Source organism: Choloepus didactylus, chromosome 27 (assembly GCF_015220235.1).
Source record: "Choloepus didactylus isolate mChoDid1 chromosome 27, mChoDid1.pri, whole genome shotgun sequence".
Taxonomy (NCBI): domain Eukaryota; kingdom Metazoa; phylum Chordata; class Mammalia; order Pilosa; family Megalonychidae; genus Choloepus; species Choloepus didactylus.
In genome coordinates, this window is record NC_051333.1 from 1,822,327 (window position 1) to 1,844,944 (window position 22,618).

Here is a 22,618-nt window from a genome sequence, read left to right on the forward strand (position 1 = left end):
AAAATCTGTGCCAGAATTCCAGAACATGGCTCTTTAAACTTCAGGATTTTCTTGAGAGTTTTCAAATAGTTCACATAATTGAGAGGAGAAACTTCCTTTGTTTAGATGTTTAGGAGATGGGTTCCCAGTCCTTGCAAGCACAGTCAAGAGTGTGAGAAGGGGAGAGATGTATTGCCAAAGAATCAGACATGTCTTTCCACCCTCCCAACTTCCTTTGATAAGGACATTTAGTGCCAGAGCTGCCTCAGCTCACAAAGTGTTGAGGCAGTAAGAGAAAAGTTTGACCTCAAGACCCAGAATCACCATTCACTAGCTTTGTAATTACAGAAAGTTAATCAACTGGATCTCCACTTTCCTATCTGTAAAATAGGGGTAACATTTGTTCCTAACTTTAAGGCTATTGTGAACATCAAATGAGTTATTATATTGAGATCTCAGTAGATGTCACTAGCATTACCATTATCATTATTGTTTTCTCAGGTAAGACCAGGTCCTCAACCTGGGGGGGAGGGGCGGGAGTCTACTTGTGACCCTGAGACTTTTTAAGGTGGACCCAAGTTGACCGGTTTCTCCATGGTCCTAAGGGGGAAGGAGTGTTGCAGAATGACTTCTTCAGATATGATTTCTTCAGGAAGGGGAAGAAAGCAATGAGGTGTCTGAAGGATTCACTCCCAAAGAATCTTATACCATTCCTTAGTTTACTCTTTTTCAAACTTCAGTTTTTCACATATCCCTTTTTCAATTTTTGCCATGTTTATGCATCAATGGAAATTGCCCCGTGATTGCTTTTATTTCTGCATAACATCTGTATTGCCATTTACTGTTTTTTTTTTAATTTTAAATGAGCTCATTTTTCTAAAACTTTTGTTTAGCATACTTGAAAAATGAAAATTTCCAGCACTTCTGTAAACTGAAAGCCAGTTTCATGTGCCATAAACTAACATGGAAATAAAATAAGGTGAATAAATCATAGGTACATGTCACTGCTTGGTGTGGTAGATTGAAAATTACTGATTCTAATTCTTCATTCTCCTGCTAGAACATAATACATGTTCACCCTTGCCAGAGCCTCATGGTACTCAGAGTGTGCTTTCCTGCCCTTTGACCTCGCACTTCGCCATGTGGTTTGTTTTAGCCAATGGGATGTCAACAAGAATGACAATAGCAGAGGCTTAAAATGTGCAGTCAAGCTTGCTCTCTTGTGGCATTGCACAGGAGGAATATGTCATGAGTAGCCCAGAGTCCATGGAGGATGGGACATGGGTGAAACAGATCTAGACTCAATCTACGAGATTTGAGTCAAGGCCTTCTGTGCTCTCTCTAGACCAACCAAACTCTAGACAGCCCACAGATGCATAAATGAAAAGTAATTGATTACTGTTGTATGCCATTGAGTTTTGAGAGAATTTACACAGATTTAACATGTCAGTACTGAATGATACTCCTGACAAAAGCTCTGAGCCTGAAGCCTACTCTTTCTTCTTTACAAAGAGAGGTTAGCCAGGGTTTATTTAATATTAGAGATCTTCAGTACTAATCTGAGACTTTCTCCTTGAAGGAATGGAATGATTCAAAGAAAACTGAAAAATAGAATAACTTTCTTTCCATGAAATTTACTGTTAGTAAATCTCGGGTTTGTGTATATAAAAAAAATCTTGCATCTCAACAATAGAAAAAAATCTCATCCCTGGGAAAACTTGAGCTTGGCTTAAATTTTTACTTCCTCAGTTTACCCAGAGTCACTGGATGTAGTGCATAGGTCATTTCCCAGGCGTGGAGGTGGAGCTGGAGGAGTGGGCGAAAATGACACCAGGAGAAAAAATTGCCAAATACCTCCTGATTTCTCAGTTATGAGTCTTACTAACTTATTTAGGGGGTCTGGGGGAAAACCTGTCAGGAGCTAAGTGCTGTTGACACTTCTCTGGGGCTCTTTGGGGGGGAAATGAAGAGCAGGGAATTCATTCACTCATTCAATAAATATTTATTTAAAAACTATGTGCCAGACACTGTTCTGAGCAGAGTTTACATTCTAGTGATGAAAACAGAGACAAACAAGTCAACCAATACATTTACAATAGAATATTGTTTGTGGTAAATTATATGAAGTAGATATGAGATAGATCAGTGTGGTTATAACTGTGAGGCCACTTTAGATGGAGGTGATCAGGGAAAGCCTCTTTGAAGAGGAGACATTTTGAGCTAAGACCTGAAGGGTGAGAAGGATACAGCTTTACAAGAATCTGAGGCAGAGAGGACATCAGGTGCAAAGGTCCTGAGGAGGGGGCATGTTTGCCATGTTCAGGGAAGAGCAGGGAAGCCAGTGTGGCTGGAGTGGGCAGACAAGGCAGAGAGCAGTGTGAGACAAGACCAAAAAGGCATCCAGGAGCCAGAACATGTAGGGTCTTGAAAACAGCCATAAGAACGTGGGGTTTAATTTTAGGTGTGTTGGGAAGCTGTGGCCAGGTTTTGATGAGAGGTGTGATATAATTTGATTAAATTTTCCAAGGCTGATGAGGCCTCTGTGTGGGGATTGGACTAAAGGGTTTGATATGTAAAATGGGAAGACCAGGTGGGAGGCTGTCGCGGTACTCCAGGTGAGGAGTCACAGTGGCCTGGAATAAGGTCCAGGTGGGGGTGGAGAGCAGTGGACAGACTCAAGATGTGCTCGGGGTGCAGAACTGGGAGGACTCACAAATGGATTGTATGTGGTGGTGCAGTAGGATCAAGATTTTGGGGGAGAGAAGAGGCCCTTGTGGGCATGATGTGTTCAGTGCCTGTTTCTGACACACCACGAGAGCTTTCATTACTCAAATATCACCATTGGAGCCCCTGGGGTGGGGGTGGGCCCAGAAATTAGCTCAAAAGGGCGCATTTAGCACAGCTGTAGCCCAAGCGGGGACTGGTACTGTCCGTGGTGCTGAAACCTGTCTGGGAGCTGATCTGTCCGTGGTTCTGATTTTCTCAATTTCTGGCAATCAGCCCAAAGGGGCACATTTGGCAGACACTGTAGCCCAAGCGGGGTCCTAGTACTGGCGGCGGGGCTGAAACCTCCCGGGGGTGAGCTGTCCGTGGTGCTGAATTTCCCAATTCCTGCTCTGAAGAGGATACCTATTTTTTTTTTTTAAACCATATAACCCATCCGCCTAGGAAAAGCCTGGCTGTTGCCTGGAAACAACACTCTCTGGGTTGTGGAGAACGTGGGATGAAAGCAGATGAGGACAAAAACTGCACAGTTACTTTCCAGAGACAGTCTTGGCTATTGGGGCAGCAGGGCCTGGCTGAACACTGACTGAAATTATTAACATGGAATTTCCAAAACAGGTCTGAGGGGGAAAACGTGCAAAAAGGAAATCAAAGGAAACGAGTGCTGAGGCTTCAGGCTATTGATTACCTCAGGTTGACAGAAGCATGGGAATGGGCGTGGCGGCAACAGAGGTTTATGTGAGTTACTGTCAATGTCCAAGTTTTTATGTTGTGGGTGGGGCCACAAAAGGATATTATTGTAGATTTACATATATACAGTATGGCTACACTTTATGCCAACTTGAATTATGAACATTTGAAGTCATGAGCTTTAGGTGGCATTTTTGAAGTGATGAGAGGCTTTGCAATTTAAATGTTCCTCAAAAACCCATTCTTTCAAATATGACCAGTTGTATAAATTGTAAAGTGTTTGTTATTTCAGTGTCACTTTAGCTGGTGAAAAGAAGTGCACATCATCCTTCATCAGGGGTAGTCTCTGGCATAAAATCCAACCCCCCTGGGATTGTTGAATGAATGAATGAACAAGTTGGTCCTCTGCAGGGCTCTGGGCACCAGGAGAGTCTCAGCTACCCCCACCATTCAAGAGACAGATATTCACAGAGTGTCCACTCTATGCTGGACACTTCAGGAACATCCATGATGGCTGAGACATGTCCCCTGCCCTCAAGAAGGTGGTCTCCACACATTTCACGGGTCAGGAAGCTTTGAGGTTTTGACTTGAAGCTCCCTGCCCAGCTAAAGACACCGTGTTCTGGTCCCCACCTACTTTTCTATCCTCTCATGGGGTTGCTAGCCAAGAAGGTTTCGATATTTCAAAATCTCAAGAGAAGTTGGAGGTCATCACATTAAATACTTTTTTCTTGTTTATTGTCTGTCTCATCTACTAGAATTTAGGTTTCCATGTTGGAACATTCCTTGGCACCTGCTAGAGGCTCCATGAAAGTTTTTTGAATGACTGAATGAATGAATGGTGATTTTCATTAAAGTAAAATATCCACCTTTTTTAATATTGGCAACTCAAACAATTAAAAAGAAAATGAGTGAAGCAAACCCATCTGTTGGGTGACTGCAGCCCATGAGTCATCCAGTTTGGGCACCCAAGATCATGGATGCCTTGTTGAACAGGACCTGCCATGCAACCACTTCAAGGGCAGGTAATCTGCTGTGGCCCAGAAGGAAGGGTTAGGTGGCTCCAGGCAAGGCACCCTGTTGATAAGGATCATCCCACAAAGAGAAGAAACTACTTCATTATTTTTATCAGCTGCAGAGAACCACGTGTTGAGTGTCAATGCACATGGTGTATGTGGCCATTTGCCAATAGGCAGACATTTAGTTTATTTCCAAACATTGATAATTTGGGGCATAAAGCACCTGTACTCAACTTCAAATGCCACAGCTAGGATTTAACTGGGGCAACCTGTACCCAAATACCTTATTGTTTTGCAACCACTGAAAATTCTTTGGTTTGTTGTGAAAGAAAAAAAAAAGATGGATATTGAGGTGGGAAAACCCACCTATTACCTAAAACCTTCAAGAATTTGGCCCTTTGAGGGCATATAGAAGGGCAGGGATTTTCCAAGTCTGCTTAAAGAAATGAATGCCTTCCTCCCCACTCTGGCCCACAGGACTTTTCTGTACTCTGACTGATGGGGTTAACATTTTAAAGACAGAATCATTATAAATTTAGTAACATTTATTGATAGCTTCATGTGTCCCCATTAAGAACCTATCACATAGTGATACTATTATCCTCAGTTGACACATAAAATAGATGTTTGTGGAATGATAATGGAATGATCTCCAGGATTCACTGCTGCATGGGAAAAAAACAAAAACAAAAACAAAAAAAACCAAGTTACAAAAACAACCACTAATGTAGCCTGACATGACTTATGTGAAATCTCAACAACACAAAACAATGTCAGATATTTTGTATGCATGCACAGATATGAATGTAGTGACTTGCCAAATTAAAAGCAACAGGTATCTAAGTGAAAAAAAAAAACTCACAAGATTATCAAACTTATCAAGTTTACATGTGTACATTCATAATTAAAACACAGTAATTTCATTAACTGAGGCTCATGGTTTATCTTGAAATATCAGCATAAAAAACTCAGGGATAAAGTTGTCTTTGCTAAGGAATCCAGACTTACAGGATTTTATTACTTGGGGACCAGGACTAAATGGGGTGGCCCTGTTATTTTGCTTAATCTCAGGAAGCAACTTAGATTTTCCTCCTGACTATGGTATGCTGTGAAGGTGACAATTTTGCTTCCACGTGAATTGCTTATAAAATTTATAATTATCATCTTAAAAGAAAGAAAAGAGAAAAAGAATCCAAAGAGTTATTGCTATATTGCTGTATTTCATAGGCTCAAAGACATTGGCAAGTATAAGGCATAGCTCAACGTCAAAAATGTTAAAATGCTAAAAAAAAAGCAGTGCATCTTAGCATCAATGAAATATGATATATAGATTTAATTATCACAAGCTATCCAATAATGATACTGCCTATCTCATTGTAAGCAGCTGACACCCATTTGGTGTTGTTATAAGGGATTGGATACCATTAGCCAGCCGCATTCTATGGATGAGGAAAATGGGGCTCAGAATCATTTCTATCCTATATCTGCACATATAAATTACATATATTTCAATAAGCATATATACATTTGCAAATGAAAAGGAAAAATACACTCCCACTGCTTACCAAACCCACAACAGCAGAAACTCATCTTTGCAGCACAGCCTGGGATTGATGAAGCATGATCAGTGGGAAATGTTGCTTTATAGATATATTTTGACCTTTGACAAAGAAAATGTGTTTGCTAACTATTTGCCAAGAAATAAAACGAAATCGTAATTCCCAAAAGGATTTGGAGACAGTTCATGCCTCTTTCAGAAGCAGGACATGGGTGGTCTCGCTCACCCCCGATTCCCGCTGCCAGGCACACGGCGGGCGCACTTCCTATTCTTATTAGGCCAGTTTCCCGGCTCACACAGCAGACGCAGACCTGTGATTCCGACCCGAGGCTGGCTGCTCTGCAGCCCGCCCTCCTCCTGCTCCTCAGGGCAGCCTCCTTCCGAAGGCTTTCCCAGCACCGGGAGAGATTCCGCTCGCCCCTCCCAGCCTCAGCCCAGGAGCCGCACGGTCCCCGGGAGGAGGGCTGGGGGGTGGCGGTGTCAGGTCCCTCCGGCCCTCACCCTGGGTCTCCGCAGGAACCCTCTGCTCCGAGAGAGCATCCCCGAGCCGTTTCCCGCCATCGGCCTCCATTCTCTCCATCCGCGAGAGGGGATAGGTTGCTATAGAAACTCACCTCACACATCTGGACCACCAGTAACAGGAAAGCTTCCTGGCGTTTGATTCCCTCACTTACAGGCTATCTTAGTATTCAGAAGGGATTGTGGGTGTGTGTGAGTGTGTGTGTGTGTGTGCAAACGCATTCAAAGACTTGAGCAGAAACTGTTCCTAGTGGCTGGCAGGGGAAGAGAACTGGGTGATGGACGATGAAGGGGAAACTTGGCTTGTCCTCATAAGTTCTTTTGTGCCCTTTGAGTTTTGCATCAAATAAGCTTCTAAATGGATAATAAATAAATGTGTGGAAAGTCAGGGGAGCTTTTAAAGGATTAGGATAAAATGACTAATTAAAAAATAATTGGCATAGAATGCTGGCCTGAGATAGATTGTACCTTAAGACTTATCTTTAAAATCAAAGCCATCTACCACATTTTAAATCATCAAATAGGCCTGAGTAATGGGTACATGGGAGATGTTTTATTATTCTCCATACTTTTGTATAAGCTTGAAATAGTTCATCATTACTTTTCTTTTCCAAATCCCAATGCTTTATTAAATGGAAAATTTCAAATGTGTACAAAACTAGAGAGAATTGTGTATTTTACCCCCATGTGTCCATCACCATCATCACTACTTTTTGAAAGGCACCAGGACGGTCCCAGCTGCAGGTGAAGAGAGAGTAAGTGTATCCCACTCCGTCTCTCCCACTGAAGGCAGCTCTCAAAACTGGATGGATGTGTTTCTCAGATGTGGGAACAGGGACTCATCAAAGTGAAGTGATCATCCCAGACTCCCGGGGATGGTGTGTGGCAACCATTACACATCATGGCAGGGGTCTCCTAATTGTTCAGGGTCGGGGCTGATCTAACAGTTCCTCTTTGAAGAACCTAACCCAACCTCACTGACTGCAGTATGTTCTGTTTAAGGGGAAAGGGAACCACCCAAGTGCCTATCGAAAGGAAACCTGCTGAGCAGTGTGAGGTTTAATTTCCAAAGGAACACCAGACAGCGGCAAAGGAGGGACCAGATCTGCGAGCACCAGGAAGGAGAGATCTCGAAAGTTGACTCTGCAGCGAACAGAGCAAGTTTCGTGATGTGATTCACAGTATCATGCAATAAAAGTAAAAAGAAACACATGGGAAACAGTACTGTATATATTCTAGGAGAATGTATGTGTATGTTAACCTATTTTTTAAAGGTCTGGGAAGTAAATCCTTAATTCCTAATTTATGATCACCTCTAGGGCAAGAAAGTTCTGAGATTCAGGTTGGTTCAGAGGGAATTTTACCTGTATAATACACTATGATTTTTAAAGGAGAAAGTATCAATGCATGCACTTGAATAAATAAAAAATAATTTTAATTGGAAAAGAGCTATTAAAAAGACCCTATAATAGGACATAGTCAGAGATATAGACATTTTACGTACAATGATATCAACCTTACATTATTTATAAATATATACATATACATATATAAGCCATAGGAAGTAGCTAAATGTCCAGTGTTGGGAATGGATAAATAAGTTATGGGACAGGTGTAGGAAAACAGTAGTAATACTACATTATTATATTACTATAATACAAGGCTATTTAAAATAATAATCATTTTATTTATTATGAAAGTGTTATACATTATTTAAATATAAGTTGAACCATATGAAACTACTATTATTTGACTGTATTGACCTAAAAAGAGGGCAATTTCATATGGTTCAGCCTAACTTTTGGAAAATACAAGAAAGTTTTAAAAAGAAAAGAAAAATCACCTGTAGTCTCACCACTCAAATATTTACCCTTTGATCTACTTCATTTGGAAATTAATACAATAAAGTAGGAACACACCCAGGGTACCATTTAAGTAACAAAAGCAGGGGGTAATATTGTATAAATATCATGTTTGAACGACATAAAAATACTCCTGGGGAAAATACACCAGAATAGCAAACATTGTAATACAAACAGCTGCCTCTGGGCATTTTTTCCTGTTCTACTTTGCTTTCCTATATTTTGGAAAAGTCCTGTAATGAATTTATAAAAGAAGCATTTTATTTCTTTAAACATTGGCAAACATGATTTTAAGAGTTATTATGCTATTCAACATTTTTTCCAAATTAAAATTACTTCTGAATTTTTCCAGTGCCTAAAAATGTTATGTCTTCAGGGCTCCGAGAGGGAGAAAGCGAAAGTTTCTAGGTCTTGTAATGGCTAGACCAGGAATTGACAAACCGTCACTTCCGCCACATTGATTGGAGAAAGTAAATCAGAAGCCAAGATTCAAGAGGAGGGAAAACAGACTTCACCTCTTTATGAGAGAAGCAGGGGGTGGCCAATACATTTTACTGGCCAAAATAACGAAGCAGAAGTGATGTTTTTCAACTTCCAGAGCCTGGGCCTCGAGAAGAATTGTTGTTGTTAAGCCTCAAGATACAGTCAGGGCTTTTCCAACCTGGTGCAGGCAGAATGGCTCCCGCAAAGAAGGGTGGCGAGAAGAAGGGCCACTGTGCCGTCGGCAAGATGGTGACCAGGGAGGACACCGTCAACATTCACAAGCACATCCGAGGAGTGGGCTTCAGGAAACGTGCCCCCAGGCACTCAGAGAGACCCAGAAATACTCCATGAAGGAGATGGCCAGATGTGTGCACTGACCCAGGCTCAACAAGGCTGTCCGGGCCAAAGAATCAAGGGATGTCCTCGCCCATATCCATGTACAGTTGTCCAGAAACTGTAACGAGGATGAAGATTCCCCAAACATGCTGTGGACACTGGTTACACAAGTACCTGTCACCACTTTCAAAGACCTACAGATAGTCAATGTGGGTGAAAACTAACAGCTGACTGTCAAATAAAATTACAAAACAACTGCAAAAAAATACAGTAAGGGAAACGTTTTTAAAAAGTAAAAATCACCATAAAACATACCATCTATAGCAGGCTACATCTTGTAATGAACTCTCTTTCAGACATCCTTTTGGCACACACCCATGCAGAAATACGGTTTTGATTTCATAAATGCGATCACACCACATGCACTATTTGGTCACTTGCCTTCTTGTGTGACAATATGACATTAGTAGTGAACGTATCAGTTATCTACTGCTGCGTAACATGTATTCCCAGAGTTTAGTGACTTAAAACAATGATGAATTATTATTTCCCACAGTTTTGTGAGTTGGCTGGAAGGTTCCTCTGCAAGACATGCGTGGGCTCCCTCTCATGGCCACAGCCAGCTGGAGGGTCGTGGGGCTCAGCGGTCCAGGTGGCCTCTTGCCCTCCGGAAAGCTGGTCTGGCTCCTTCCATTGCCACAGGGCAGAGTTCCGAGAGGGTGAAAGCAGACCTCTTAAGTCCCAGCTTCTGAAATCCCAGGACATCACTTCCGTCACATTCATCTGCTCAAAGCAAGTCATGAGACTGGCTCAGATTCACAGAGGGGGAAAACAGACTGCAGCTCTTGACAGTAGGAGCTGCAAAAATTTTGCAGCATTTTTTTTAAATTCAGTTTTATTGGGATATATTCACATACCATACAATCATCCATGGTGTACAATCAACTGTTCACAGTACGATCATACAGTTATGCATTCATCACCACAATCTATTTCTGAACATTTTCCTTACATCAGAAAGAATCAGAATAAGAATAAAAAATAAAAGTAAAAAAAGAACACCCAAACCATCCCCCCATCCCACCCTATTTGTCATTTAGTTTTTATCCCCATTTTTCTACTCATCCATCCATACACTAAATAAAGAGAGTGTGATCCACAAGGTTTTGACAATCACACTGTCACCCCTTGTAATCTACATTATTATATAATCATCTTCAGGAGTCCAGACTACTGGGTTGGAGTTTGGTAGTTTCAGGTATTTACTTCTAGCTATTCCAATACATTAAAACCTAAGGGGTGTTATCTATATAGTGCATAAGAATGTCCACCACAGTGACCTCTCGACTCCATTTGAAATCTCTCAGCCACTGAACCTATTTCATCTCATTCTGCATCCCCCTTTTGGTCAAGAAGATACTCTCAGTCCCAAGATGCAGGGTCCACATTCATCCCCGGGAGTCATATCCTGCATTGCCAGTGAGATTTACACCCCTGGGAGTCGGGTCCCACGTAGAGGGGAGCGCAGCGAGTTCACCTGTCGAGATGGCTCAGAGAGAGAGAGAGAGGCCACATCTGAGCAACAAAGAGGTACACAAGGGGAGACTCTTAGGCACAATTATATGCAAGTTTAGCCTCTCCTTTGCAGTAACGAGCTTCATAAGGGCAAGTCCCACAATCGAGGGCTCAGCACATCAAACCGCCAGTCCCAATGTTTGTGACAACATCAACACCAGTCCAGGTGAGGATGTCCAACACATCTGCACCTTCCCCCAGATCCTTGGGCGGTGGGGGGAGGGGGGGCTGTAAATATATTTTTTGTTCTCTTTTGCAGCACTTTTAATAATCTAAGATGAGAACATTTTAAAAAGGAAAAAGTGGTGGAGAGAAAGAAAGAAGAGAAAGGAGAAATGAACAACAATAACAAACCCTGGGCTACAGCAAGAGGCACTGCGAGAGCCCAGGCCCTCCAGGGGCCTTCAGGGCAGCGGCCGTGCCTTCAGGGGGGTTAATTCTGCTCTGCGCCTCCCTTCGCTGCAAGTTTGGTGAAACTTCGTCTTCATTACCTTTTCTGGACAACCGTACATGGATATGGTAGAGGGCATTCCTCGTTCCTTTGGCCCAGGATTTCCAGGTCAGATCCAAGGAGACAACACAGTCCTACCTTACTGGCTCTGTCCTGTGGCCTTTGGCAAATTTTTACACTTGAGTCTCCTCCTCCTGCCATCGAATGGCATGAAAGTGTGTCAGGAACTTAGGGAGCCTGGCAGGCAGTGCACGCTCAATTAGTGAGTTGTTGCAGACAGCGAGAGGGCACATTCCATGGCTTTATGTTAAAAGGGTTAATCCAGGTCATGTGCTTAGAACAGGGCCTGACTCTCAGTAAAAAGGCTCAATAATTGCTGCGGTGGTTGTGGGTTTTTAAGATGATCCATTAAACTGTTGTAAAGTACAGGACACGCTTAGCATACTAAGGCTTTAGACCTGCACTGTCCAATGTAGCCACATGTAACTACTGAAATTTAAATTAATTAAATTTAAATACAATTAAAACTTCAGATCCTTAGTGGCTGCACTAGCCACATTTCAGGTACTCAGTGGACATGCTGCCAGTGGCCACCCTATCAGACAGCACAGATCCAGAACATTCCATCACGGCAGAAAGTGCTACTGGACAGTGCTGCTTTAGTGGGACCCAGTGCTTGTTCTGAAATACTATGCAAATTAACTCACCTAACCCAGAGATCAACAGCATAGGGTGGTTTCCTTAGTATCAGATGAGTAAACTGGGGCTCAGAAAATGAAGACACTGGTCCAAGACACATAACTAGTTAGTGTCAGAGCCGGGATTTGAACCCGGGCAGCCTAGCCTGCTGCAGAGTTCCTGCTCTCAACCGGGGCTATTACAACCGCCGCCTTCTTGTCTCAGTGTTGTTGGAGCTACCCCCGCTTCCCCCACGCTCATTTTCTTCCTCCTTGTTTCCTTTCTTCTCCCTCTCGCCCCCCCTTCCTATTTCCTCCCCTCTTCTTCCCTCTCCCCTCATCCTTTCCTCCCCTCCCCTCTTCCTTCCCTCTCTTCTTTCCTCCTCCCCTCCCCTCCTTCCCCCTCCTTTCTTTACGCCCCTCCCTTCCATTCCCTCCTGCCCCTCTCCTCACTTTCTCCCTCCCCTCCATCCCCTACCGCCCCTCCCCTCCCCTCTGCTCTTACCCCCTCCTCATTCTCGCCCCCCTTCCCCCTTCCCGCCTCCCTCTCTGCCCCGCCCCTCGGCGCGCGGAGGCGTCTGGGAAAGCGGAAGTGGGCGGGGCCCAGCGCGGGGCGGGGCCGCGCAGGCGCAGATCGCGCGCTGGCCGACCGGGTGAGTGGGCGCCGCCGGCCCCGCCGCGCCTCGGCTTCCCCGCGGGGTCACCGGGTGAGGCCGCCGTGCCTGTGCCGGCTGCCGGGGCCTCCTGCCCTGCGGCGTGGGCCGAGCGCGGGCTTCCCACCGAGGGGCCCCGGGGCTCCCGCCCGGCGCGTCGCGAGCCCCCGAGAGCAGCTGCGGCGCCTGCGGGAGCCTTGGGCAGCCCGTGGGTTTGCAGATGAGGAAACTGAGGCACGGAAGGAACGGGCCCCTCCGTGGCGGGAGGGCGCGCGCCGCCTCGGAGCCGCAGTCGGAGCGCCGGGCCCGGCGGCGCGCGGCTCCTGGTCGGTGCTGGCCCCTGTGCTCCGCACGGCAGCCCTGCGGGGTCGGGGCCGGAGCCGAGAGAGGCGCGCCCCGAGGAAGGAGCGGGGCTGGGCTGCACCCCACGCGGGCGGATCCGGGGCCTGGGCTCTGGGGAGACTCTGGTCCCCGAGTGGGCGCCGCCGGGGGCCCCGGAGCTCGAATTCGTGGGGCGTTTCCGTCTGAATAGAGCGAGCGATTTCACTTGGCTCCTTAATTCTAAGATGCATATTTTTTTCGTATCTTAATGTCTCTTAAATTGGGCTGTGTCTGACCAGAGATGGAGAGTCCACTCAGAAGTGTCCAGAACAGGCAAATCCGCAGGGACAGAGAGTCGGGGAGTGGTGGCCGGAGCTGGGGAAGAGGGGAGTGGGGAGTGGCTGCTTTCACGGGTACGGGGTTTCCTTTTGGGGGGATGAAAACTTTCTGGAACTAGGCATTAGTGGTGGGAGCACAGCGTTGTGAATGTACTCAATGCCACTGAACTGTACGGTTAAAATGGTAAATTTTATGTTTATTTTACCACAATACAAATGAGTGGGCCAGGGAGGGCCTTGGGGGAGAAAATCTGTGCCAGGTCCCAGGATAAAGACTGAAAAAGGGAACCCTAGTTAAGTTGGGGGGAGATGTCATGTATTGCAGGTGGTGATGATAAAAAAAATACAATAGTAAAACATCTATATATCCCTTAACCCGTGAGGCGGGTATCCTTATTACCCCATTTTCCAGATGAGGAAACGGAGGCACAGAGAGATTAAGTTGCTTGTCTGGAGTCACACGGCAAGCCAGGGCTGGAGCCAGGATTTGAACCCTGCCAGCTCCTGCAGCCTCACTTCAGCCTCCCAGGGTGTGTCTCAGGAGAGCGGCGGCAAGGCCTGTGGCAGCAGGCGGAGGGAGACCTTGCTTCCCCCCACTGGGCCAGGCGAGGAAGCTGAGGTGCAGGGCTGCTGAGGGAGGGGTGGACATGCTCTCCCTGGAACCCCCTGCCAGAGGGGGGCCCTTTTATCTGGTAGCAGAGCTGAATCCCAGTGTAAGCTGGGGCCTGGGGCACTGGTAGGGACTCAGCTGCTGGGACCTGGGACTGGGTCCTGGGCCCGGAGCCTGTGGGGGGATCTAGGCAGAGTGGGTGGGTCTGAGAGGGCCCCCTTCCTGCCCACGCTGGGAGGGGGGTTCTGGGCAGTGTGACAGGGGAGCCTGTGGGGTGTTTGTTGGGGTCTCTGTGTGTTTCTTGGATAGGGGTATGTGTGTGCCTGTGTGCACACACGTCTGTGTGTCCATGAGGCGGGTCTAGGCCTGGTGTCTTACTGTCCCTGTCTCTTTCCCACAGTCCCCTCGAGCCCCAGATTCAGCTGCCCGTGCTCCGATCGTGGGCCGTGGAGGGATGGCCGTCCAGCCGCCGGCTGATGAGGTCCCGGTGAGTCTTGCTGTCCCCTCGCCCTCCTCCATGGGCAGCTTGGGCCAAGGGCCCCGGTGTCAGGCCGCTGCCCACCTGGTGCCCCCAGGGCCTGTGCCGCCTCCTCCCGGATATGTTCACTGCAAAACTCCAAAGCAGAACCAAACTTAGGAACAAGCACTGGTAAACGTGGGTCTGATCTCTGGGCAGGTGCGGTGTTTGCAGCCTTGTGGTAGGAGAATATCCCCAGATCAGAAGTGATCGGTTTACAATTCTGAAACCTATAGACTTCCAACAAACTGAAATAGGTCGAACAAACTGAGAAAAAATATTCTCCACGATGCACACAAAGTTGATATAAACATGAAAATTAGGGAGCCCTGAGAGACCAATGGGGAAAAAAAAATGTGAGTATACAAAACAGGAAATGTAAATAGCATTTGAAAATAATTTTTTAAAATTTCTAAAATGCAAAGTAACACAGAACAATATGGCGCAGTTTTCCGTTTTCCTGTGATCAAAGATTTCTGAAGAGGGGAGCACCCAGCGCTGGGGAGGGTGAGGTCAGAAGGTCATTCTCACACTAGGAGATTCCACACTCTGACCTTTCCATGCGTCAGAAATCTTCATTCAGAGGATCGGGTACTGGGTGATTCCATTCATGTAGCATTTTTGATGACAGAGTTGTAGAGACTGAGAGCAGAGTAGTGGTTGCCAGGGGTTGGGGAGGGAGGAGGGACAGAGGTGGGTGTGGCTGTAAAAGGGCAGCGGGTGGGAGCTTGTGACTGGGGTGGGGCGGGGGTGGACTCGGGAAGCCGTTCATGTGGTCAAGTCACCTACAACTAAATCCCACCCCCCTCCCAAACACGGCAAAATCCAAATAAGGCCCTTGGGTTGTGTTGATGTCAAATTCCCGGTTGTGAGGTTGCACTGTGGTTTTGCCAGAGGTTGTTGTTAGGGGAAACTGGGAGAAACATGCATGGGGTCTCTCTGGGTTACTTCTGAGCACTGAATGCCAATCAATCCACAGTCATCTGAAAAAGCAAAAAGATTCTTAACAACCTTTGTCCCTTCTAACTTGTCACTTCCCTGTGAAGAACTGATTCGAAGGAAACGAAAATGCAGACGAGGGTGTGTGGACAAACAGCCCACGCTGGGGAGGTCCTCCTGGCGTGAGATTCAGGATGAATCCTTCTCCAGGGCGTTCATCGCAGCAGACCTGACAACGTGAGACTCTGGAAGTGACCCCAGTGTTAACAGCAGGACCCTGTAAAGGAACCTCTGTCTACACCGGCTTCACCAGGCATGGACCGGTGAACACTTAACCCCACAGGCAAGGGCCCCGCAGTCGCCGCTCCTCGGGGAGCACATCGGAGTCCCGGGCCCGACCTGCTGGCTTAGGAGAGAAGCCTGGTGAAAATCATAGGGCAGTGGGTTTGCTTTAATATCTCCATTCATTACTTTTTTACCTACAAATCTCATTGCTTATTTCTTTGCGTAATTACTTCTTTGTTTAGTTAGTTCTTAACTTCGTTTTCTTTGCTTCTTTCTTTCCCCCAGTTAGTATATGTATATGCCTTTAAGCGTTTGCAATTTATTTGTTGTTTTTGAAATTAATGGGACATTCCTGTTGCAATGGACGTTGTTATCCCCACCGGACAGATGAAGAAACTGAGGCTTATGGAGGTTGGTGGTTTGCTCTCCTTCGCAGCACATTTCGTGTGTCTTACAGGAGTGGACGGGCAGCCCCGCAGGGCAGGAGCTGATGCTTCCTGCTTGTCTCCATGTCCCGGTGCCTGGCACTCAGGATCTGCAACGTTTGTTGATTGATTACAAAACCGGCATCATCGCCCAGAAACTATGAATGTTGCTATAGTTATAATTCTGATGACTACCAAATTTTATAGGGATTCTATAAAGGTTGTACCTATTTGTCCTCCCAACAGAAGCTTGAGTCTCATTTCCCCACATCCTGGCCGATCCGGGCAGAGACCCAGAGATGAGAAGGGCCTGGGAATGTGGAGGCCTGAGTGGCGGGAGTAAGATGAGAGGAGACGGGAAGGAGGTAGAGTCGAAGGGGGAGCCCAGGGCCCGTATGTGCAGGGCCTTTGGGGGAGGATGGTTTATTCTCCCACAAGTACAACGGGAGTCCACTGGAAGACATTAAGCAGGGGAGTAACAGGATCTAGTTCACGTTTTTAACGGAGCACTGTTACAATATAGAGAGTGGATTTGTGCTGGGCAATTACGGGGTCGGGCAGAGCAGTTGAGAGGGGTGGTGGTGGCAGTGGAGATGGAGATAAAGGGCTGGATATATATTTTAGAAGTAAAATCAGTAGCATTTCCTGATAGCCGTTTCTCAAAAGATACATTGAAAAATAACATTATACATATGACAGGCAAGAGCTAGTTTCCTCAATATGCAAAGAGCTCTTAGACTTCAATGAGAAAAAGGCAAAAAGTACATTAGTAATATGGGCAAAGCATCTGAGCCAGTTCCCAGAAGACAGAAAATAAATGCCACTGAATATACAAAAATACAGTGAACCTCACTGGAACATCTCTTGGGTACTTTTTTTTTTTTTTTTAGTTTATGTGTAGCAAACACAAAGTTTTATCATATCAAATATCAGCAAGGGTATGGAAGGGTATGTGTGTGTGTGTGTATATATATATATATAAAATTCCTAAAAATTGGTAAAGTGGACCAGAAAGGGTACCCAGGCCCCGCTGGAACTCTTTCCAAATTCCTTAGGGAAGCCAGGGATCAGCATTTTTTTTCACATGAAATCTGATTTAAACATTAGCTCAAATTATTTCTAAGACTCCAGGCATGTCTGCCGGCCACGTGGTTGCACTGGCTGCCCGGTTTCCCATTTCTGTCCTGAGATGAGGCTCACATCCTCGTGCCTGCTCTGTGTCACTGCATGACGCCCCCGCACGAGCTGCCTGTCACCCCCAGGGGTGTGTGGTCCCTCTCCACCCTCACGCCTGGGGCACAGAGTGGACCCTTGATATAGAGTCACAGCTAACACCAAGCACTGACCAGGTGGCAGGCGTGGCTCTGAGCGTGTCTCACTCGTCAACCCATCTGAACCGGTGGGTTCTGCTGTCCCCTCTTTATTGCTGAGAAACTGAGACCGGGGACAGTGGTGTGAGAGCCGGCTCATACCAACTCGCGAGAGCCAGTGTTAGATTTTCAGGGACTTTGCAAACTGGTTGTTAAACACAGCCATCATTAAAAATGAAATTGTATAAACTTACAATGAAATAAACTATTAAAGACAAATGGGATGACTTTCGGCTCAGAGGAGACAGGGTGCAAGTTTCTTGGGTTGTCCTGCACCTCGGTTCACCCAGAACCAGCCACCTCCCCACGCTGCCCAAGTTCAACCCCAACGGGATTAGTCGAGGAGCTGAGGCACTGGCGGGGATGTAGAGCAGCGTCTGCCTTGGTCCACGATCGCCCCCTGGGTCTGACTCCAAAACGGTTGGTGATGACATCGCCGAGGCAACTGGCAACTGGACGAGTCTAAGGATTCCGGTGGAACTGACCGTTCAGAACAGCCAGGCCAGAGGGAGGGGTGCCCCTGCCTCCCCCCGACCCTCAGAGACCGGAAGAAGCCAGGAAACCTTAAGCCCTGTGGGATTAGCACTTCAGTGAGATTGTCAGCACTGCCCGCAGATGCGGCACCCACCCGCTCTTTAGCCAGAGAACCCTCTGGAACCATGAAAGAGATTCTGGGGAACCCCCAGCCTGTGGGCCGCCATGGGGACAGACACCACCCTCGTGACATCATCGATGACATCAGCAGGGGCAGGGGAACGCCAGCTCAAGAGTCACCGAGAAAAATATTTCAAGAACGGGTCATTTGACCACCAGGTTTTTTTGTTTGTTTGTTTGTTTTTAATGTGAATACTGAAAACTCATCATTTCTTTATTAGTACATTTTACTATTTTCTGTCCTCTTGAGGCTGTTTGCATCTATTGTATCTGTAGGGTGGAAACGTTATTTAATGGTGTGCTGATCACTTCCCAACCCTGTGTTGGTGATGTCATGCTGGAGGCTCGAAATCAGCCGTGGTGGGAGTCTGTACAACATGAAAATTGGCAAAAGCTACAAATCAGGACTTGATTTATTGTTTTGTTGATTCTCTAGACTTAAAGCGATAGAGAAAATGTCAGACATGCAGATTGATCTTGAAAATGCATTCTGCTTGTAGCCATTATGTTGTGCATCACACAAAAAATTGTGTCTGGGAACTTGGATTTTGGGAGGGTTTCCACCATTCTCTGAACCACCTGGGGCTCTCTGGGCCTGAGCCACGCAAGCAGCCTGGGTTATGCTGAACAGTGGCTTCCCCTGGGGGCCTGGCTCCTGGTACGTGCCAGGTGGAGGGGCCCACGTGACATCCTCAGTGAGACCCTGGGCGCGGGGTCCCTAAGGGGCCTCAGGAGGCAGCACCTCACAGGTGTCGTCACGGCTGATTGCCGGAGGAACCCAGCGTGTCCCTTGTGACTCCAGGGGGAAAGGCCTTGGGAAGCCAGCGCTCGTTTCCCCTTTGCTGATGGTGCCTGGGTCCCCACGTTGTGACAAGTCACAGCCGTGAGAACGACTGTCTGCTGGGTCCTGGGGGTCCTCCTGGTGGACCGGGATGGTCTTGGGGACCCCGACACAGCTCTCCCACCCTGACCCAAATCCAGCCGGGACCGTGATGATAAGGGTCGTTGTAATCAACACTTGGTCAGTGCCCAGCGCCGTGCTGGGGGTCTCGGGTGCGTGGGAGCCGGCGCCTTCTCCCCCCGCCCTCCTCCCGGCCTCGCCCCCTGGGCCTGGGCCAGCGCCTTCTCTGCCTTGCAGGAGCTGGTGACCTTCCGGGACGTGGCCGTGGACTTCACCCAGGAGGAGTGGCAGCAGCTGGGCCCCGCTCAGAGGGACCTGTACCAGGACGTGATGCTGGAGACCTTCCAGAACCTGAGCTCGCTGGGTAAGGCGGGGGCTCCCTGCCCGCTTGCCGTCCCCGGCAGGAGCCCGCAGCTTCCCCGTGCGCTGAAATGCCGGGTCCAGTGGGTCTGGAGTGAGTTTGGGCCCCACGCGGGCGCCTCCGGGAGGCTCTCCTGCCCTTCCCCGGGGAGAGGGCTGCGTCTCTGCGGCGGGAGGGAGCAGCTCTGCCGGCAGCAGTGCTTCCTTCCCACTCCCAACCCCGCGGCCCTTGCCCCGTGGGGAGTTTCCCACACCAGATCTGGTTCCCACTTGGCACACGTGGATCTCGAGGCTGGAGCGGGAGAAGCCAAGGGGCACCCGTATGGGCTGCTGGTCGCGGGGGCCCCTGTGCACGGACTTGGCTTGGCTTCGGGGCTCGGATCTACAGGAAAGTCCCGGCCCTTCCGCACCTGCTCCCTGGGTCTCAGCCCTCGTCCCCTCCCTGAGCTCCGGCCTCCGTCCTCCCTCCTGCTGGACTGCCATTCCCGGCGACTGCTGTTTTCCGAGGATTCCCGTGTTCCACGCCTTAGCCTCCCCACTCCTCACTCTTGCAGATTGAATAAACTTCACCGCTCTTGCTTCTGGAAGTTTCACATGCATTGCTGCCTGCCTGGGTGGGATTCCCTGCTGTGTGACCGCCACGCCCTGCTCCGTTTGCTTCCCGCTCCCCGCACTGGCCTCGCTCCCCTCCTCCTGGCCTCCGACAGCGTGGTGGTCACACCTCATCTTATCCATGATTTTGTTTTCCTCCAAGTCCTGGATACAAACGGGCTCACCCCTTGCTGCGCCCTCACGGGCAGCCTCCAGCCCAGCGGAGACACTTACTGCCGCCCCCTGCACCCCGAGCCTCCCTGCGGGGGCGCCTTGCCTGGCCTGGAAAGCTGGGGTCCAGAGGGGTCGGCATCGGGAGGAGCTGGGGGGCTTCCGAGAGCCGGGAGCAGCAAGGCCGGGCCCGGGACATGAGGAGGCAGAGGCGAGAGCTGGCGGCGAGGATGCTCACCGTCCTCCCCAAAGGCCAGGCCAACGGAGCACCACAGCGAGACCCATGTTAGTGGAGCTTCCGTTCCCACTGAGGGAAGTAAATTGTGTGTGTGCGTGTGACATGTACTTAAATGTCAGATGGGCGTGCGTATGAAATGTCCCATGAGGTGTGCGAGCGACGTATATTTAAATGGCAAGTGGTTACATGTGTGAGAGACGTTTAAAAGTCACTGGTGTGTGTGTAACGTTTAAACGTTAGATGAGGTGTGGATGTGTATGAGATTTAAGTCTGGTGTGTGTGCCTGTGACGTATTTAAACACTGTTGGTGTAAATGTGGCATTTAAATGTCACTGGCCTGCGTGTGACATAGTTAAATGCAGGCTGGCAGTGGGTGCTATGGAGGAAGATAAGGCAGGGCGAAGAGAGAGAGTTTGGGGAGGGTTTGGCTTTAGTGGGCGGGCCCCTGAGGGGGCGTTTGAGCAGAGACCCGTGGGTGAGGGGCTGTGCCCTGCAGCTGAGGGGGGAGCACAGCCAAGGCAGAGGGGACCCCCCAGTGCGCCCGGCACCCTCGGGGAGTAGCAGGGCACCCAGTGTGCCTGCAGCGGGGCCACCCACGGGGAAAGCTGCAGGAGGTGAGGCCAGAGAGGAAGGGTTTTATTCCTGGGACCACGATGGCTTCGTGGTCGGCTTTCTTCTTTTCTCCTGAGTGGGGTGACTTGGGCCACCGAGGGTGTGCACAAGCCGTCAGAGAGGCGGGCAATGGTGGCTGCCTCACCGGAGAGGAGAGTGTTAGCCCAGAGCTTCAGACCGTGGGGGATGCAGGTTCGGATCCAGCGAGTCCAGGAGGGGCCTGAGATTCTGCATTTCTCCCGAGCTGCCCTGTGAGGCCTGTGCCACTGCTCCAGGGGCCGCACCCTGAGGATCAGTTAATTGGGACAGAGGTTTGGCTGCCTGGACAGTGCCCCAGAGGAGTAATGGCTTGAGCTTGTTGCAGTTGGTTTCTTTCTCAGCTGGACGTCCAAGCCTGGATGGTCTAAGCTGGGCAAGGACCTCAGGGCCTTCCAGCCCATGGCTCCATGATCCCTTGGGTGACAACTTCTCCACGGTCCAAGATGGCGCCCACCACTCAGCCACAGCCCAGGGAACATCCTGTTGGCCAGAATGGAGTCACATGCCCAGGCGGGCTGCAGGGGAGCCTGGGAAATGTAGTCTTTCTGGGTGCCCGTGTGCACCCAGGGGAGGCTGCAGGTGAGGTGGGGGGCAGCAGGCAGCGGCTGCCGCAGTGAAGAAGACGCCTGTGGTGGTCCCCACGGGCTTTCCCATGGGCACTGGGACCCGGCCGGCTGATCCCGCTGTAGAACAGCGTCCCCTTCCCTTGCCTCCTCCCCAGCTCTCAAGCCAGGCCTGTGAGCCTTAGCTTTGGTTTCACAGTAAATCTAGTAAATAGATCCAGGATAAATCCAGTGCATAGAATGCCAAAATACCATAAAGTCAAATTTACACAAATGTCAATGAAAATCTAAGAATAAAGACTGAGTGATGTCACATTAAAAAGCCTGTCTATTGGCAGGTTCACTGAACCTGGCAGTGAGAAGGCCTCAGACGTGTTGAACACCTTCTGTGTGCTTTGAGCTGTGTTAAATGCTTCAGAAGCATTGTCTTCGATTATTAATAATTGTTTCTAGGTCCGAGGCACTGTTCTAACGACCTTTTAGCAACTCGTTTATTCCTCCCAAGCCCCTGAGGCAGGGGCCGGCGTTAGCCTCTCTCTGGGGCTGGGGCAGGGGTGCGCGTGGAACGGGGGGCTGGCTCTGCGGTGCGGCCCGCTCTGCCCGGGCTGCGGGGGACACCTCCTGAGATGTTGCCGCCACCCTCTGGTCCTGGCCCTGCATCCGAGGTGCGGGCGCTGAGCCGGGGAGGACCCCCCTGCACCCTGCGCCCCGCCACGCGCCCACCGTCTTCCCAGTAGTAACGGGCTGTGTGCTGCTTGTGCTGCCGGGTCTGACGTGGACTTAGTAGTTGCAAGGGGCACGTGCCCAGTCAGCACTGGGCAAACCTTAGCTCTTTCAGTACCATAAAAGCATTACTTTATGTTCTGTCTTCTTTCACCTGGGCTGAGGGCAGTGTCTGGGATGCCTTCACCAGGCCATGCGGGAGACTCGAGACCAGCGAGTTTGCTCAGGGACGAGGTGCTGGGGGCCTGCCTGGCCCCTCGGGGTTCCCTCTCCTTTCCTGTCTGCTGGGGTGAAGCCGGCGCTGCCTCCCGGGGTTGCTGAGGGGCGCACGGGAGCCAGTGCAGTGGGGCCCTCGTGTCAGCCGCAGCAGGGATGTCCCAGCTTCAGCATAGCTGACCTTTGGGACCCCATGTGTCCTTGCTGGGGGGCCGCCCT

At 49.0% G+C, this 22,618-nt stretch overlaps 2 protein-coding genes across 8 annotated transcripts in view; one reads left to right on the plus strand and one right to left on the minus strand.

Annotated features, from left to right (window-relative positions):
* Positions 1-22,618, minus strand: part of LOC119520940 (zinc finger protein 805) — a 603,985-nt gene that overhangs the window by 543,690 nt on the left and 37,677 nt on the right. The gene's annotated exons all lie outside the window — the stretch shown is intronic.
* On the plus strand, positions 12,480-19,934 carry LOC119520978 (zinc finger protein 69-like). Of its 7 annotated transcripts, none has more exons than XR_005214263.1 (4): positions 12,531-12,580; positions 14,196-14,282; positions 15,359-15,691; positions 15,994-16,339. XR_005214263.1 is itself a non-coding variant. In XM_037818884.1 (4 exons), exons 1-4 carry the CDS (start codon positions 13,598-13,600, stop codon positions 19,803-19,805), a joined length of 426 nt encoding a protein of 141 aa, XP_037674812.1. In that variant the 5' UTR covers positions 13,440-13,597; the 3' UTR covers positions 19,806-19,934. The 7 variants fall into 7 exon arrangements, 1 of the variants encoding a protein (XP_037674812.1); XR_005214264.1 differs by having other exon boundaries at positions 15,359-15,674; XM_037818884.1 differs by lacking the exons at positions 12,531-12,580; positions 15,359-15,691; positions 15,994-16,339 and adding exons at positions 13,440-13,804; positions 19,124-19,250; positions 19,801-19,934.